Raw genomic sequence first — 18,024 nt, 5'->3', positions numbered from 1 at the left:
GGAAGGGGGAAGAAAGTGAGAGGGTGGGGAGTATGGAGACTGGGAACACACACACACACACACACACGCACACACACACAAAGCAGTGTGGGGAAGGAAATCACCTGAGAGCAAATAAAATCATAAAGAAAAGAAAAAGCAAGAAAATAGGGACATTGACTCAGGGATGATTCCTCTTTGCTGGAGAGGGAAGAGCACTGGGTCTGGAGTCTGAGCCCTAGGGTCTGTTTCTGGCTGCACATCCTCTTGGCTGAGTGTCCTTGGAAAAGTCATTTATCCCCTCTCAGACGTTGTTTAAATCTGTAAAAGTGAAAATAGGAAGGCCAGCATCACAGAAGGGCTGGGGGTGATTCAAGGAGATCTTTTTACGGCTGGTGGCTGAGCACCCAATAAATGCAAGGGGAAACTCGACGTCCACAGCGTTAGGGCAAGGAGCATGGCGGGAGAGAAGCAGCCCTCCGTCTCGTCTTCCAGCCTTCAGGCCCCGGAATGAGTGAGGCAGTAGGCGGGGAAGACAGGCACGGAGAATCTGGGGACAGATAAAGGAAACTCGTGATGGGGCGAGGCTGGGCTGAAGAGAAACAGATTGGGGGAGAGCTGCAAAGGGAGGGGTCCACTGAAAGAGGAGGGGGAGTCCGGGGAGGGAGAGGGTGGGAAGGCCTAGAGAGATGGGAGGGCAGTGTGAGAAGAAAAGCAGGCTGGGGAAAGAGAGATTGGAATGCAGAAGGAACTTGGGGAAGGAGGAAGTATTGAAGGCGGGAGGGAAAGAAGTGAGGGAAAATGGGGATGCCGTGGAGGCGGGGGCCAGGCCGCGAGAGGGAAGAGCATCCGGGGAACAGATGGAGGAGAAAAGAATCGGCTAAATCCAGCGTCAGAAGAGGTTGGGGACTGCGAGGAGAGAGGCTGGGGCCTTCAGGAGAGCGCAGCAGCTTTTAGCATCCATCCAGACTCTAAAGACTCGTGGCCTTTGCCTGACCTCGAGGGTCGGGAACAGACGCCCTGTCTTTGTGGAGAGCGGTACCCCACCGAGAGAATGGGGCTGTTCTGGGCTGGGCCCTACGCCTGGCGCGCGGCGAGGCTTCCCTGGTCCTGGACTGGCCCTTGAAGGGAGCGATCAACTGGCCTGGAGGTTGGGGCCGAGGAAGGAAGGTACCACCGCCCGGAGCCGGCGCGCAGTCGGCTGCTGAGGCGCCTGCTCCGAGCTGTCCCTGGGGGGGCGCCGCCGCCGCTTCCCTCCTCCGGGGCCGCACGCTCCCAGCAAAGTGGAGGAGGTTGGGGAAGACCGAGAGCCGGCGGAGCGCTACGGAGGGACCGAGCTTCGAACAGTGCTAGGGGGGCTCTGGCGCTGCGGATGCCCGTGGCTTCCTCGCCGCCGGGCGGCCTCGCCCGCCTACCCCTGCCCGGCGCTCCAGGCCCGCTCTGCGCGCACCGCCTGGCAACCCCTCGCACGTCCCGCGGGGGCGCTGCGTCCCCCTGCCACCCCGGCCCACAGCGGCCCCTCTCCCCCACACCTCCTGCCCGCACCACCCGGCCTCTCCTCCCACCCTCGGCTCCCCTCCCCTCCCCTCCCCTCCCTCCCCACCCCTCCCCTCCCGGCGAGGGGCGGGAGGGGGCGTGGCAGGGCCGGGGTTTGTGTGGCTGGGACCCGGCTCCTCGCACTCCGAGTCCGCCCGAGGAGCCGGGCCCCGGCCGCTGTCCAGCCGCTCCGCGCCCCTCGCGACCCGCGCCGCCGCCTCTCGGGGAGCCGCTCGCCATGGATACCCCCAGGGTCCTGCTCTCGGCCGTCTTCCTCATCAGTTTCCTGTGGGATTTGCCCGGTTTCCAGCAAGCTTCCATCTCATCCACCTCGTCGTCCGCCCAGCTGGGCTCCGCCAAGGGAATGCGAAGCCGCAAGGAAGGGAAGATGCCGCGGGCGTCGCGAGAGAGTGCCACGGCCCGGGCGCCCCTGGGGCGGCAGGAGCCACAGCCGAGGCCGCAGGAGGAGCCCCGGCGGCGGCCGCCACAGCAGCCCGAGGCTCAGGAGCCTCCGGGCAGGGGCCCGCGCGTGGTGCCCCACGAGTACATGCTGTCAATCTACAGGACTTACTCCATCGCCGAGAAGCTGGGCATCAATGCCAGCTTTTTCCAGTCTTCCAAGTCGGCTAATACGATCACTAGCTTTGTAGACAGGGGACTAGGTAAGTGGCAAAGAAGACGCCCGACTCCTTTCTCCCTGGAGCTCCGCAGCCAGGGCACAGCTCCGGCTCTGGCAGGAGGCTGCACTTGTGAATCCCCTTCCCGCTCTGGATACCTCCCCCTTTCTTTTCTTAAACAGTTTTTCTCAAGCCTAAGTAAGTTTCCGAATGCGGCTGCAGACTTTATTCCAGTGTGCAATCCCCCCTGCCTCGCTTTCTCTCTCCCTTCCTTCCTTCTTCTTCCTTTTGCCTTGTGCAGAAAGGAGCGTGGCGGCCGCACGTCTGGTGGCTGGTGGAGGAAGCGTGGAGGGCGGGAGGTAGCGGGCAAATGACCGGGGCTGCAGAGGGATCGCGACGGGGACTGGGAACCCATGGCAAGGGGTCACTGGTTGTACCGGGTGCGCGGTCCAAGGCCGGAGCTGCCGGGCGGACCGAGCGGCCCAGGGGCCTGAGTGAGCGCTGGAAAGCCCCGAGCTCCCATCCGCTCCGGGAAAAGCCGGCAGAAGAGAGTTCCGCGGTCGAAGAAGCGAGTCCGCGATTTGCGTCTGGCAGTGCCCTGGCCCAGCCGCTGCCCGGCTACCCGGCTCGTCCCCGCGCTGGACGTGGGGATGGTCAGCCGCGTAGGAACCCCGCGCCCTCGGGCTTTTTTTTTTTTTTTTTTGCTCCTGCAGCGCGCTCTCGGCCACTCTGGGGCCGCAACAGAGTCATTTCTGCAGAGGCAGCGGCAGCCACTGGCAGGGCGGGCCGGGGGCAGGGGCAAGTGAGCTATATTTGGGGGGTTGTTGGTACTTAGCTCACATGGGTGCCTGGGTGTGCTCGTTCACCTTTCTGAGCCAGGCAACTCTCCTCTCTCTGCGCTTCTACCAGGGGCCCCGTCTTTGGTCCCCTCTGTGGGCGCGGGTGCATGTGTGGGAGTCTGCGGAAACCCCTGCGCCCCCTCCCTGCCACCTGCGTTGGTCTGCAGCCTTGGAGAGAACCTCGCGCTGCAGGCGCCGGGACCTCAGTTCCTAAAGAGAAGAGACAATACCGTAGAAGGAGGCAGTAAGGAAGGGAGAAAAAGCAAAGGAAGGGCAAACGGGAGGTAGGGGGCGAGAAGAAAGGACGGAGGAGATAAAAGCGATTTGGGCATCTATCCACTCCGCCACCCTGCCCGGACTTAGCTCCTCGGCTCGGACGCCTTCCCTGCCTCCCACTTCCAGGTCAGTGAAAGGGGGGTCTCCCAGGAACCGGCGAGCACGGGGGTTCGGACTGCTCTGCTCCGACTGCCTTGGGGGCACTTGCACGCCCTCGAAGCTTTACAGAGCAGGCTAACGGCCCCGAGCCTCGGGCTTTTCCCAGGCTTCAGCCCCCGAGCCCCCTCCCTTGCAGCCGCCTTCCTTGCGGGCGTGGGTCCCGCCCACGCTCGGTTCGCGGCTGCAGCCCGAGGTCAGCGAGGTTCACAAGCTGCTGAAAAGTCTGGGCGGCAAATTAACGCCAGGTATTTTATGGTGATTTTACAACTGTTAAAGTCACCCTGGCAAATACAAGCGGCTTCTTCGTAGCGCTGCACCTGGGGGCCCGGCCTCCCTGCTGCCAGCGCAGCTCGCCTTCTCCCCACCTCCACCCCTCTCCCTGACTCTGTTGTTTCTCTCCCTCTAAATCTTCTGTTTATCGTTCGCCTTCTCTAATACCCTTCTCGAAGGCTACCCTAGACTTGCCTAGTCGAGAGTGTAAGGAAGCACAGAGAAAAGTACTCTAGAGGCCTTTCCCCAAGGGAAGAAATCCCGCAGGCCCAGGGTGGCGGGCGGTTGGGCGCGCATTTTCTTCTCCCCACGGGAAGCGGCCAGAACCTCCGCCCCTCCCCCAAGCGGACACCCCCTAACTCGTAAGTTGCGCCCTGTGAGTTTGGCACGGGACCAAAGGACCCTGCGGGCGGCTGGGAGGCGTCTACCGAAGCCTGCGGCGTTGGGGCAAGTGTGGGAGGTCTCTGGGGGCTCCAGGTCCGGCGCAGAGGCTGGTTCGCTTCACCCTGGCTCGCGCTGCAGCAGCCTGTCCGCGGGCACCGCGCTGGGCGCCCCCGGGGCGCCGGAGGTAGGGAGGGGACTGGCTGCGCGCCCAGGTTTGGGGGCGGGGGCGCTCAGTTTCCGAGCCAAGCTCTCTAAGCTAGCCGAACCGAGATCCAGACGTCCGGCTTCCATTCCCGAACGCGGTCCCCCGCCGGAGGAGGCGCGGCGTGACCACCTGGACCGTAGCTTCAGAGGCGCGGTCTCCTCCACGCCCTCCGGTTCCCAGAAAACGCGAAGAAACGTAGTTGGTTGACCGCGAAGGCTGTGCCCGCCGCGCTGGGGCGAAGGAGTGCGAAGCCGCGGGCTGGAGGGCGCGCGCAGAGGAGGGGGTATGTTGCGGGCCACAGCCCCAGCTTGATAAAGGGAAAGCCTCACTTTCTCTCTCACTGATTTTGATTTGATGTGTCACCGGCGGTGACCTCGGGCTGGACCTTCCGGGGCTTGCTTAGCATCGGGCCCCTGATTGGAGTGTTTCAACTCAGCGATCTAATTGAGGGTTCATGTCATAACACATCAAATGGTGTCTAGTCTCCCGTGATGGAAGGGACCCGCCAGCCGCGCATCCCCGACTCCTGGCGAGGACTTCCGCCCCTCTCACGTGGGGACTCTTAAACTGCGCCAGACCTTCCAGCATCCCCTCCCCCAGCCGTGGAAGGCAGGACAAGGAGGTAAGAGAGGCGGCCAACTGAGAGCTGGGCCAGCCGCTCTAACTTGGCGCCTTGCCTCGGGGATGTTTAAATCGCCGTCGAGTGTGGCAGGCTTGGCTTCGAGAAGCAGGGGTCCCTCAGGGGGGAGGAGCAAAGAAAACGGAAGGAATCCTGAAATCCTCTCGTGAGGCATGAGCTACTTACGTACAGTACAGTATCTGTAAAAAGCCTTCCTCACCCGGGAACCCCGGGACCCCAGACATTACACCTAAAGCTTGCTTTTAAGAGTGGGAGAGCAGGGTAAACTCTGTCCATTGTGAATGAATGAAGAGCGCTTTAGGTCTATAAAGACTGCGTGTTCTGTACTGCCTCAGCCCGTGCCTCCTTCTCCCAAGCCCCGTGAAGAGGAGACCTTACTGCAAGTTAAAAAAAATATGTCTCCCCTTTCGGTTCGCTCTCCAAACAACTAAGGGTAATAATAATAACTAAGATATATTGACATGTTGAGCACTTACTGTGTACCAAGTACTGGGCTAACATTTGTTACATGAATTATTTCATTTAATTCTAACAACACCCCCCCACACCCGGGGAAGAAAACGCTACAGTCCCTGTTTTACAGGTGAGTTAAGGAAGACAGAGAGGTTAAGCAAGTTGTTCAAGGTCACACAGCTAGTGAGGGCTGAAGCACATATCCAGTTCCAGCCCCTGCATAGTTACCTATGGCACTACATGGGTAGGGTAAGAGTGAGGGGGTTTCTAAAGGATGGTGGCCAGAAGCAGAAATGGAAAAAGTTGACAGATTTCCCACCCCGTCTAATATTCCTCTGTAATCTCTTACGACCCAGTTAGGAGTTGGAGTGAAACTTTAGATTCAGGGGTGCTGTGCCTTGCTTCTTCTTTGTACTCCCTGTAAAAGGCACAAACTGCCTTATCCCTGACCTTTAAAAATGCCTCCATATTGTGCTTTCAAGATGATTTTGGATCCATGAAGATGAGAAAGTGTGTGAATGTTTGTGTTGGTGCAGCCATAGGATCAGGATGGACCAGGTTGGATATAGAGAAATTACAGTTAGCACCTGATACAACTCATCACAAGACCACTAGTACAGGAGGCTTGGATCTCCAACCCTGGGGCCCTGGAAAGGCAGACAATGAGAACTCCTATGAATTCAACATGGCTGTAAGACAGAGGGAGAGGGAGAGAGAAGCAAAACTTGGACTTTAGTTTATGTAGTGAGAAGCGCCATGTAATTCCAACAAGGGAGAAAAAAAAAGCCTCTTAAGGATGAAGAAACCAAAATGAATCTAAGAATATTGCTGTGAGTTAGGTTTCCAGATGATTTTGAAATAAGAATTCTCTTTAAATATTTGTTGTTATTGTTACAATAGCACTCTCAGAAAGGAGGCAGCAGGGAACAGATAACAAAAAAAACACAAAAAACAAAAACACCAAAAAACCCCCCCCCACACACACACACAAACCCAGACGAGATCGGAACATCCTTGAGGAATTTGACACCCTAGAAATGAACCTCGGGAGAGTTTGCCGCTGATTGTTTGTTGGCTTCTAGGTTTACCTTCTGGGTCGCGATTGCCAAGGGGGCAGGGCAGGACAGCTAACGGGGAGGACATTCTAAGAGCGGCATAGTTCCCTCCTGATTGAAGTTCGTCTGGTGTGGCATGTTCATGCAAAACAGCGTGTTTCTGGGTGGACCTGGGCCGCAGAGTGGTGCAATCAACGCAGTGGTGCTTTTGCCCGGACCCTGTTGTCGTTGGCAAACGGAAAATGAAATATAAGCAGGGAAGTATTTTAATGGGGACGGAGGGAATTCACAACTGTTAATTATTTGGTGACCTTGTATTCGATTTGTTTGAGTCCCTTATAAAAACACTAATGCAGACCAGACGGCCAAGTGAGGAAGCCGGCAGAAGGTTCCAATCTAGGCTTTATTTCCCCGGAAAGAGGGAACAGCCTTGGGAAAGGATTGCTGAGCTTTCAAGTGCGTGCGTGTGAGGACGCGCCCGGTGTGAGCACCGCGCGGGGTTTGCGTCGCCGTCCAGGTTCAGGATCCTGCTCAAACCTGGTGAACTGGCAGGTCCTATAAGAAACCCGGGGTAAGGGAAGGAAGCCTTAAACCAGAAGTTTGTTCTGCTCTTCTGGTTGGAATGATTAAAACATTTTTCAGGCCACAAACCAAACCCTTAGCCACTGGCTTGTTGTTAAATAGCAGTTAATGTCACTCCCACCCCTAAGGCCTTACGGGTTGCCTTACAAAGGCTGCCTTAGCAAGAAGCTAAAAACACCTAGTGTCTTCTGCAGAGAGAGTGCAAGAAGCGCCGGAATTCTGGGGCGGACTTCCTTGGCAGGGGAGACTAATCTGAGAAGGACACTGAGCTTTTTCCTGGCGCGGGAGGCTCTCGAGCTCTGGGAGTTTGCGCGGTAGAGTTGCTGGTGGGGGAGGGGATCGAAAAACGTGCTCAAACATCCTTGTCGTTTCTGCACATAAAAAAAAAAAAAAAAAAAAAGATTACCTAAGCCACAACCCACGACAGGCCTTGGGAATCCCTTCCCGCGCAAACTGAATCAAGACCTGAAACCTCCCCCTTACGACCAGAGGGGATGCGTGTCGCCTGGACCCGTGGGGAACGCAGAGCGTTGCACCGATGGAGGCCCTAGTGCAACTCGCTTTTTCCCAGCTGGGGTTCTCGGGGTTCTGGCGGCTCACCTCCTTGAAATTGGTGACGTCTTCCTGGGGCGGCGTGGGGAGAGGGAGAAGGGAACTGAACAGAGAGGTCGGGGAAAGATGGTTTGATAGAAACAGGGCAGAAGAAAAACTTTCGTTTCCTGCCAGGACTTCTGCTTGCAGCAAACGACCCAGAGCAAATTCACAAGAATCCCTGGGGACTTTTGAGTAAAGTGAAGGACACTAGTTCGATAACTCTTAGGGTATGGAACAACCCTGCTCAAGCGATGCTCTCTGGACCCGGGAAGGGCTCCGAACCGAGGCCGCGAGGTGTGGCAAACAGGAATGTGGATCCACAGCGCCACTTCTTTGCTTGGCATCCACCACCTCCCTCAAGTCCCCATCCCCCGCCCTTAAAGCCTGGCTGTTTATTTTTAAGCTCAATGTCGGTTAAATGGTGTCTCCTGTTTACAGGAATTAAATAGGTCCTCGTCGGCCTAATGGGTTCCAGGGTTGCTGTTCCTTGCCCTCCAGGACAGTCCATTAACGCTGCTGGGGGCCGAGGGTTGGGTGCGCTGGGAGTGGGCGGGCGGCGCTGACCAGCGTTAGCAGAGAGGCGCGCGCTGCGCAGCGAGCGGCCCGGGCGCCTGGGGGCGGGGCAGGGTTTAGGGACCCTAGAGTGGGCTTGCAGTGGAGGAGAAGGGCGGGCCTCTGGCCCCGGCTGGCGCGGGTCTGGCTGCTGGAGCGGAGCGGAAAGCAAGAGCAGAGGGTTGGCTTTGGGGTCGGTCAGGGCTGGTTTACCCGTCCCCCTTACCCCCCAAATAACGTAGGAACCGAAGAGAACCCGTGCGCCTGTTTTGCACATCTGGCTTCCAGGCAAGTTGGTCCAGTTCCGATCTCACTTCCCAGCTGACCGCCGCTCCCACGCCCAGTGGGGAGGGAAATTGAACGATGCTAGACTATGGCCCATAGCTACCACCACGAATCTCACTTTGCTAGGACGTTATTTCGGGAGTCAGCCCGAGGTGAACACAGTGGAGCTGAGTTGCCGCGATCCCTTCCTCAGAAGCTGCGTCCGGCCCAGCAGAACACATCACTGAGGTTTCTCCTGCGCAGGACCCCTTGACACCGAGGGTCCAATATCCTGACCACACGCCAGTCTGAGCCCGTCTCCCCACCTGCAACCTCAGAACTGGTCGGGGAGGGGGAACAACATAAAATGGGAACCTTTTCTTCTACTTTTCATCTCCAAGCTCTCAAGTCAAAAGGCTGCGATCATGTTCTAGCCCAAAGGGCGGTTTCAGGGCTGTGATACCCTCCCCGCTGGGCCTGGCTTGCTCCCCTGGGCTCCCAGGTGACCCTACAGGTCGACACTGCAGGGAGGGCGACCTCGGGTAAATCAACCAGGTCCGGGCCCTGCTCCCGAGGTTCCAAGAGAAGGCAGCGACCTGCAGGGATGCTGCAGCCTAGGACGCCAGGCACAGGCTGCTTGGCTGCAGCCGAAAGGTGGGGAGAGAGGCTCCAGCGTGAGGGGTGTCACCAGCTTCTATTTGGATTTCATCTGCAGTGGTGTCAAATTAAGATTTGGGCCACTGTGGTCAAGAGCCCAGGGTGGGATGCCAGTGAAAAGAGTCGCCTGGTGAAGTGTCCTTGATCTGGGCTTTGCGTCTCTGGCTCTTGAGCCCCTGAGAGGCCATGAGAGTTCGCACCAAGTGCGTGGAAACTACTTTGTAAATGAATCCGTTTCGTCCTAGAAAGACAAAAGGAGTCTCTTGGAGGTGCCTTCCGACTCCTGCTGGGGGTGCCCAGCGCCCAGAGCTCAGAGTAGAGGGCTGGCCCATCTCCTGCCAGAGAGCTGCGTTACTGAAGGCGGTGCTGCGGCTCCCTAGGAGCGTGGAGTTGTTCCCAGTCGGGTGGAAATCGGGGTTCCCCTTCTCTCCCCCTCCCAGCCTCATTGGTTTGCCGCTGGCTGAGTCAGAACTTGCTGTGGGAACTTTGAGGTTTCTCTGTGGGATCCAGGCGGGCCACCAGACTCGATGAATTCTGTGTGGTTCACAAGCCCAGGCTCGAGACAGGGAGGAAGGCAGGGATCTGCCAGGCTTTGGAAAGAGGGTGGAAAAGTCCTCTGTGGAGGACTTCCCGTGGGCGTTTCTGGTCTTTGAAAGGAGGAAAGAAGCTGGGAAATTCAGGGCAAGCTATTGGGGAAAACACTGGGGAAGCCAAGAGACCTAGAAAGAAGTGGGGGCGGTGACTGTATGGTGGGAGGCACCGGGCCCGGGAACTTCTGTGGGACTGCGATGCCGCCGCCCCTGACACTGCAGCCCGAGGGGTCACTCACTGCTACCACCCTGCTCCCCTCCAACCCGCAGGCTGAAAAACATAGGGAACACCCCCCGCCGCACCCTACAATGGCTCCGTGGACATTTCCTGCCCACGAGGGTGCCAGTGGAAAAGTAGGACAGGTGGGGCAAGGAGATCAGCCACCAGGCCTCTCGGGGCTTCAGCTGCCCGGAGCCAAAGGGGTTCACATATGGGCTAACCCCAGAGGAGGGACCCTACAAGGAGGGCCCTGTCCTTGACGAGGTTCTGGCTGGAGGTCATTTGTTCACCTGGCATTGTAGGAGGGACCAGAGCAGTGGATAAGGCCTGGGGAATGAGAAGGAGCAAGGTGATGGGGGTGGAGCTGAAACCCCTATGGGCCTTGCCCTTTGCTGGAAGCCATTGCTTCTCTCTTAACCCCTCTTCCCAGCACCTCTCCTCCACTCACTTCTGCAAATCCTGTGGGAAGAACTGGATTGCATCTCCTCAAAGAAGGCCAAGAGGAGGACAGGTGTATCTTCCCCCTACCTGGCCCCCTACCTGGCCATAGGTAGTTACAGTAATATTGGCTGCATTCACTGGATGCTTCTGTCTGTCATGCACAGCCTGCTCTGGTTGCCTTGACTCTGATCTTTACAATGACTCTGCAAAGTGGGGGTCATCCTCCCATTTTCCAGATGAGGTATATGAGGCTGGGAAAGATTATGTGACCCGGTCCATCCAAGGCCACCCAGCCAATAAGTTACAGGGCAGGACTCAAATCTATGCCTCTCAGACTCAGGATTCCTATGCTCCTTCCATGTTGTCAGTAGTAGCTAACATTTGCACACATCTTCAGATGTCTTTTCTACTCTATCTCATTTGCCACCCTTCCCTCAGTGACTGTGAGCTGGCCTTATATTCTAATTTTGCAGATGAGAAATTTGTTTCCTTGGAAATTCTCCTTCAAAAGTCCAATTGTTGGCATCCCTTCAATTCTGCTGATTAGGAAGTGATTGACACTTGGAGATCAGGGGTTGATGCCCTCCCCAAATTCATGGCAGCATGAAAGAACTGGAGCCTTCTCAGGGTCTCTACCAGACACAAAGATCAGGGGCTGGGATGTCCAGGGTGGTGGCACAGATACTGGAACCAGACTGCTGCATCTACCTCTATCTTGGACAAGTTACCTTGAGCTCTCTGTGTTTTAGTTTTGTGATCCGTAACATAACAATGATATCTTTTCTTTTTTCCATAGGTCGTTTTGAAGCTTAAACGACTTATTATAAGTTGAGAATTTAGATCATGCCCAGCACATAGTAAGGACTTACACCAGTGTTTGCTGTTATGATCGTACTGGATGTGAGCAAAAACACCCCAGAAAGGGTGAATTGTGTGGGTGGTGTCCTGATTCTGCACCTCAGGGGGATGCTCAGCAGTTTGCAAGACTCAGGTCTCAGTGGAGGCAGGGCGCAGGACAAGAGTACAGGGGGATGCCCAGGAGATCACTGTCCCGGAAGAGGGTCGTAGTTGGAGCACAAATGACTCAGAGACCTTCATACCCCAGAGGAGACAGGGCTGGTGACTCATTTTTACTCACCCAGTACAACTGACTCTATTTCCAACTTGTGGACTTTGTGGCACCTCAGGGCACCCTCAGGGCTGAGGGACTTGGGAAGAAGTGACTCCAAACCTAGCTATGAATTCCCTGCTTGGAGGTCTTCTTACTTCCAGTAAAGGAAAAAAGAATTCCTGGCAGAACCCAGCTCCCTTTGTGTTGACGGCGTTGGTGATGGACGTGTGTCTGGTGTCCTCCCTCCCTCTTTGCTTCACCGCCAAATCAGAGCCCTGTAAGAGGGGCGTGGCCTCAGGTCTGAGGGCCTCGGTTGGAATAAAGACCTGCAAATAGTGTCCCTGCCAAGCTGCAAGACATTGGGCAAGTGAAGACGCCTCTCGGAGCCCGCTCCGTCACCTATAAAAGAGTGTAACAGTACGACGGGCCTCGGACGCTCTCGGTGAGGATTCACGGAGGGAGGCCACCCAAACCCTGAGCCCAGCACAAAGGCATGCCCAGAAGCATCCAGGGATGCTTTTGAGGATGGGGGAAAGGCTGAGCTGCAGACATCTGGAGTTTCCTTTGCGAAGACGGGTGATTATACGCCCCTCCTCCATCCCCACCTAGGGGAGTAGGGGTGGGAATAGGGGTGGGAGGGCCCCCCTTTCATCTCGGCTTTCTGAGCCGCAGCCCTTCGCTGGAGGATGTGCCTTCGGAGGACGTGCAGCGGGCCGCGTTGTGGGGCGGCGGGTGGAGGCGTGTGGGGCCCGGCCAGGCGCCCACGAGTGGCCGCTCAGGTCACTGCGAATTCAGAGGACGCGAGCGGAACACGCGCTTAGCAGCGTTGGGGAGCCCAGGGTCTGGGCGCAAAGGGCCTTGGGGGTCGGGGGAACTGGAGCTCGGGGGAGCCCTCGGGGCCAGCGAGTGACACACAATTCAACCAGGACTCTCAAGAGGGACCTCAAGCTGCGTACGTATCTCAAGACGTCTTGGGGAAAAATGCAGTGCGCGGCCTTTCCGCCCCAAACCGAAGGACGATTCGGGTTTTCGGAAGCCATCTGCAGCGGGGCGCGGGGGAGCCGCCCCGAGCTGGAGGAGCGCGTGTGGGCGGCGAGGCTCGGGTCCTGCAGCTGAGCAACCGTAACCCTTACGCCGCCTTCCCGGGGGCGCGGTTCCCGGGGTGTCCGGACTTAGGCGCCGCAGGCATCCTTTTCTTTACGATCTGGTGTTTGCTTCTTAGCTTCCTCCAGCCACGTACCTTTCTAAGCCAGTTTCCTCGTTTAAAATGGGCGTGATAGTCCCTACCTTGAAGTGATTCGTTCTCGTTCCCTTATTTGCTTTCCTTTTAAATTTTTATTTTATTTTTTTAATCGATTCCACACCAAATGTATATGTTTGAGGTGCTCCTAACCTTTAACCGACTTGCCCTTAACTTATAAAAGGCTGACCTATTTATGAAGAATTTTCTTCAAATATGAAGGTGGTTTGTTCTCTTCTTCTCTCCACCCCTCCTTCCTCTGCCCACCCACCAGAGCAAGCTGATAAGCACAAATCCAGCGATTAAAACTTGAGGGGTCTCTATGTCTAATACTCAGCAAACCCTGAATTAACCTGGGTGTAAGCCAAGCTGTAACAGACCAGGTTGATACAGATAAAAAGCAAAAAAGATAGCTCCCATGATTTATTACTGATCAATTTCAATTTAAAGGCCTGAAGCATAAGACTGACTTCCAGGATGTGAGAAGGTGCCACCAACAGATTCTGAAATGAAAACTACCTGTTTCTAGGCAAGAGGATGGGAGAGAGTGTCACTTGATGACATCAGCTCTCTTTTATACAGGACTTAATGGGAGAGGAGGCTTGTGGGAGAAGGTGTGAAGAACTGGCTTCCTACCCACAGATGGCCATGGCAGCAGGGCCAGGCCTTGTGAATGCCAGGTCAGCAGGCAGAGTGTCTGCAGGGTCACAGTGGATGGTGTGAGCACTCCCCAGGTTGGATGCCTCCTCTGGGCTATTTCTGTGATGCATGCCTCCAGAGCAGGTCCAGACAGGTGGAGAATGTGGTCTGTAGGGGAGCTGCACAGAGCAGCCACACTCATGCGTTAGAGGTTCTGGAGACCCAGTTGAGAGTACATGTGGCTGAAAGAGTGAAAAAATGTGGAGGTGGCTGTGAGGAGCAGGAAGGAACAGAGAGCAACAGGGACTTGGTTCTGGTGAGCATTGCCTTAGATCCTGTCTTGGGCCCAGTGCTTTGGGGCCCCAGGGCCCTGTTTTGTTCCCACCTCCCATGGTGCCCTCCCCACCTGGTGGGGAATCTGAAGAGTCAAGGTCAAGGAAATGTGCTTATCTAGATTCGTGGTTCTTATAGTGGGGTCTCCAACCAGCAGAATCAACATCTCCTGGGAACTGAGGAGAAATGCAAATTCTGGGCCCTGCTACAAACCTCTGGGGCCCAAGAGAATCTGCCTTTCTAACAAGTTCCTGTGTAATGCTGATGATGCAGTTTTAGGGACCACTGCAGGTTCACTGGCTTTGAGAGCTACTGCTCTAGTCTGGTACCTGAGCCACAGAGTTCTTGCTCAAAGAGCCCTGAGCCCACTTCCAAGGCCTGGGCAGTTTCTTCTTTGGGTCTGTCCTCCTAAGGGTGTGTCACATCGCTGATGTGTGCCCCTGTAGCCTGGGAAGCTTGGACCTGTGGGCAAGGGTGTCCACATGCATGCAGGTAAGACCCCTCGAACTGTGGAATGGAGCCGGCATGGGAAGAAAAGAGAGCAGGATACAGGCTGAAGCCTCATTTGCACTTTTTCCCCCGAGCCCTGAAAAGAGTAAGAGCAGGCTGATCTTGCTAGAAAAATCGTGCGAAATCCCAAGGCTGCAGAACCCGTGGAGCCCTCTTTTTACAGATGCTTTCCTCTGTTTTGACCACTCTCGAGGACTAGAGAAATGTGACTCAGCTGTGCAGACCATTTATTAGCCCACACTTTAAAAAAAAAGAATGAAAACAAAAGCAGGCTGATTTCTCCGTGTTGCATGAGAGAGAAATAAATAAATTCCTTTACACCTGCCTAGTGCTCTCCAACCAGTGACAGACTGTCTCAAGAGTTATATAAGCAGAGATGGAAATGATTTCCTAAAGGAGCCCAGGTTTTATTCCTAGCAAGCCCTGAAAATACAGTCGGGACTGTATCCTCCATCCCTTGTACCCTGGTCACTCCTGGTTGCCTCAGCTCCGGGACTTGGACTCTAATGGACAGGCAATGGGGCTTACAGGCTAAATGTTCCAACTCTGAAATTAAACGGACCTAGGTTTGGGTCCCAATATGACCATTTATTAGTTGTGGGACTTTGGTAATTATTTTCTCCAAGCCTTGGTTTTCCCATCTGTAAAATTGGAACAATATGAGTACCTACCTTGCAGAACTGATCTGTGCTCATGGGTAAAAGGTGAAAAATATGTCAGCCCTCATGACATTTAGCTGGTGCAGCAAGTGCCTTAGGTTTGTCCCTCTCACCACATCCTCAGTTTGGGGGGAGAGAAACATGAGAGCCAGGAAAGTGAAGCCTCAGGCAATAGGTCCAGAGATCTGGGTGGTGGTTGAATGTTGTCAGACACAGGTTTCTTTAAAGGAGGAGAAGAAAGTGTGCTGAATTCCCACTGATTTTAATGTGCCCTGGTCGGTTTGAAGGTCTTGGCTTCCATAAATCAACTGCCTCCAGCAGCTTTTCCCTTTTCACCTCTCTAACCCTTCCCACAGCTCCGTCTCAGGTCGGGACTTGTGTGTTAGAGTGAGGCAGCCGCCCGGCGGTCAGCCCAGAGTGGGAACTGGGTGTGGCTGAGGCTCCAGATCCAGTGCCCTGGGGCTACATCTGGACAGGCAGTGAGGGTCGGACCTGGGACCCGGTGACACTTTTACTATTGAAATCTACCCAAACTTTACTAGCTTCTGGGGAAAGCTAGGGGCTTTGGGGATTTTTGTATTTGCTGGGTTGTAAATATTTTATGAGAAGGCAGCCCAAGAAAATCTGGTTAGCTTTCCGCCTTGCACATTGAAGTGGGGTTGGCTTCATGCACAAATGTGTCAAAAAAGAAGTCCAGTCCAGTTTTGCCTGGGTCCCCAAGAATTCGCCTTGGATTTAAAAGCCTGTTATTGTTCCCCCTCCATGTGTCCCCATTCTTTCTCTCAGTGGTAACCAAAAATTTTATCTTCAGGATTAGTTGCAAAGCAAGAAGATTTCAGATTGGGTGGGTGGGGGAGGGGAGAATGTCACTGTGTGTGTGTGTGTGTGTGTGTGTGTGTGTGTGTGTGTGGCTTCGGTTTTCTCCTTACTGATATATTTATTTCTCATTGGCTGCAGGATCTTCTCAATGGAGAGATGCCTTGTGTTTGTGTTGGTTCATTTGCCCCTCTGCAGACTTCTGAAAGCCTCCCTGCTCTTTTGTTTGTTAAGTGGCTGATGAATTTTAAAAAGAAAGAAATCGCATTGCAGCTCCCCATTGTATCAACTTTGTCCTGGGCCTAAACGCTTCAGCAAAACTGCCTGCTGGGCGGCATCTTCTCCCAGACCCGTGGGTCTCAACTAGGGCTGCACCTTCAAATCAACTTGGACCTTAAAAAAACCAAAGCTAACAAACCGCAACAAAGGTCCAATATCCAGGCCCTGTCCTCAGGTATTGATTCAGTTGGCTGAAGCATACCCCGGCGCTGGTAATTTCAAAATTCTCTAGGTGGTAGACTGAGAATGACTGCTCTAGATGTTTCCCACTTACTGACCAGCGTGTATCCTAGGTCGAGCAGGCCTGTAGCCGTTGCGGTGAGCCAGATGGACAGGACAGGGTCCTAGCTCCTATGCGCTGCTGTTGGAGAAGGGCGGGCTTACGCTGGGAAAGACAGACCGCTAAGGAGACAAATATAAACGAGGTCATTGTAGATAGTGCTAAGTGCCGTGAAGATAATAAACCAGGGTCCCGTGATAGTGACCGAGGGAGGCTACTTTAGATCAGGGTGGTCGAGCATGGCCTTTCGGAGGAGGTGACATTTGAACCGAGACGTGAATGATGAGAATGAGCCAGCCGAGAGGAGGTCTGGGGGAATGCGGGCCGGGCTGCGACCACAAAGGGCACATTAGTGGTTACATAGGCTCCTGGGGGAAAACCCGGGAGGCCGCCGCCGCGGCCGCCACTCCAGCAGCCACCGACTTCCGCCCAGGGAGTACCGGGCTGAAGGGGAGGAGGGGGCCGCCCTGGTGCCCTCCCCTTCTTTGCCGCGCACCGCCGGGCGGGGAGGCGGGGTGGTCAGCCCCGGGCGGGCCGAGCTGGACCCCTACCGGCCTGTCCCGTTCCCTCCCCGCCCTTTTCCTCCCAGGGGCGGCCGCAGAGCACCGGGCTGATCTCCCTCTTAAGTGAAACTGACTGTAATTATTTTTTATCTCGCAGACGATCTCTCGCACACTCCTCTCCGGAGACAGAAGTATTTGTTTGATGTGTCCACGCTCTCAGACAAAGAAGAGCTGGTGGGCGCGGAGCTGCGGCTCTTTCGCCAGGCGCCCGCAGCGCCCTGGGGGCCGCCGGCCGGGCCGCTCCAAGTGCAGCTCTTCCCCTGCCTGTCGCCCCTGCTGCTGGACGCGCGGACCCTGGACCCGCAGGGGGCGCCCCGGGCCGGCTGGGAAGTCTTCGACGTGTGGCAGGGCCTGCGCCACCAACCCTGGGAGCAGCTGTGCTTGGAGCTGCGGGTCGCGTGGGGCGAGCAGGGACCCGGCGAGGCCGAGGCGCGCGCGCCGGGGCTGCAGCAGCCACCGCCCCCAGACCTGCGGAGTCTGGGCTTCGGCCGGAGGGTGCGGACCCCCCAGGAGCGCGCTCTGCTCGTGGTGTTCACCCGATCCCAGCGCAAGAACCTGTTCGCCGAGATGCGCGAGCAGCTGGGCTCGGCCGAGGTTGCGGGCCCGGGCGCGGGCGCCGAGGGGTCGTGGCCGCCGCCGTCGGGCACCCCAGACGCCGGGTCTTGGCTGCCCTCGCCCGGCCGGCGGCGGCGGCGCACAGCCTTCGCCAGCCGCCACGGCAAGCGGCACGGCAAGAAGTCGAGGCTGCGCTGCAGCAAGAAGCCCCTGCACGTGAACTTCAAGGAGCTGGGCTGGGACGACTGGATTATCGCGCCCCTGGAGTACGAGGCCTACCACTGCGAAGGCGTGTGCGACTTCCCGTTGCGCTCGCACCTGGAGCCCACCAACCACGCCATCATCCAGACGCTGATGAACTCCATGGACCCCGGCTCTACCCCGCCCAGCTGCTGCGTGCCCACCAAACTGACTCCCATCAGCATCCTGTACATCGACGCGGGCAATAACGTGGTCTACAAGCAGTATGAGGACATGGTGGTGGAGTCCTGTGGCTGCAGGTAGCGGCGCCTTCCCTGCCGCCTTGGCCCGGGACCGCTGGGGAGGCCTGACTGCAGAGAGGCGGAGGAGGAGCTAGCCTTGGACGAGGCAGAGAGTGGGGCAACGGCCTGGGCTTTCAGCCGGGTGGGAGACCAGGGAGTTCCGCCTTTCCAGAACCTTCCACCTGCCAGCCCAGAGGGAGAGACGGCTTTTCACACCTTGCCCGGCCACCCTGGAAAAACAAGC

The 18,024-nt window shown here is 56.4% G+C and overlaps 1 protein-coding gene across 1 annotated transcript; it reads left to right on the top strand.

Moving 5' to 3' along the window:
• Positions 1-1,753: 1,753 nt before the first annotated feature.
• On the top strand, positions 1,754-17,802 carry GDF6 (growth differentiation factor 6; the record flags this gene model as incomplete). Its single annotated transcript, XM_079722310.1, has 2 exons — positions 1,754-2,177; positions 16,841-17,802. 2 exons carry the CDS (start codon positions 1,754-1,756, stop codon positions 17,800-17,802), a joined length of 1,386 nt encoding a protein of 461 aa, XP_079578436.1.
• Between the last annotated feature and the right edge of the window lie 222 nt (positions 17,803-18,024).

Source organism: Hyperoodon ampullatus (assembly GCF_949752795.1).
Source record: "Hyperoodon ampullatus genome assembly, chromosome: 17".
In the NCBI taxonomy this organism is placed as follows: domain Eukaryota; kingdom Metazoa; phylum Chordata; class Mammalia; order Artiodactyla; family Ziphiidae; genus Hyperoodon; species Hyperoodon ampullatus.
The sequence above is the reverse complement of the archived record's forward strand: the minus strand, read 5'-3'. Positions and strand labels throughout refer to the sequence as shown.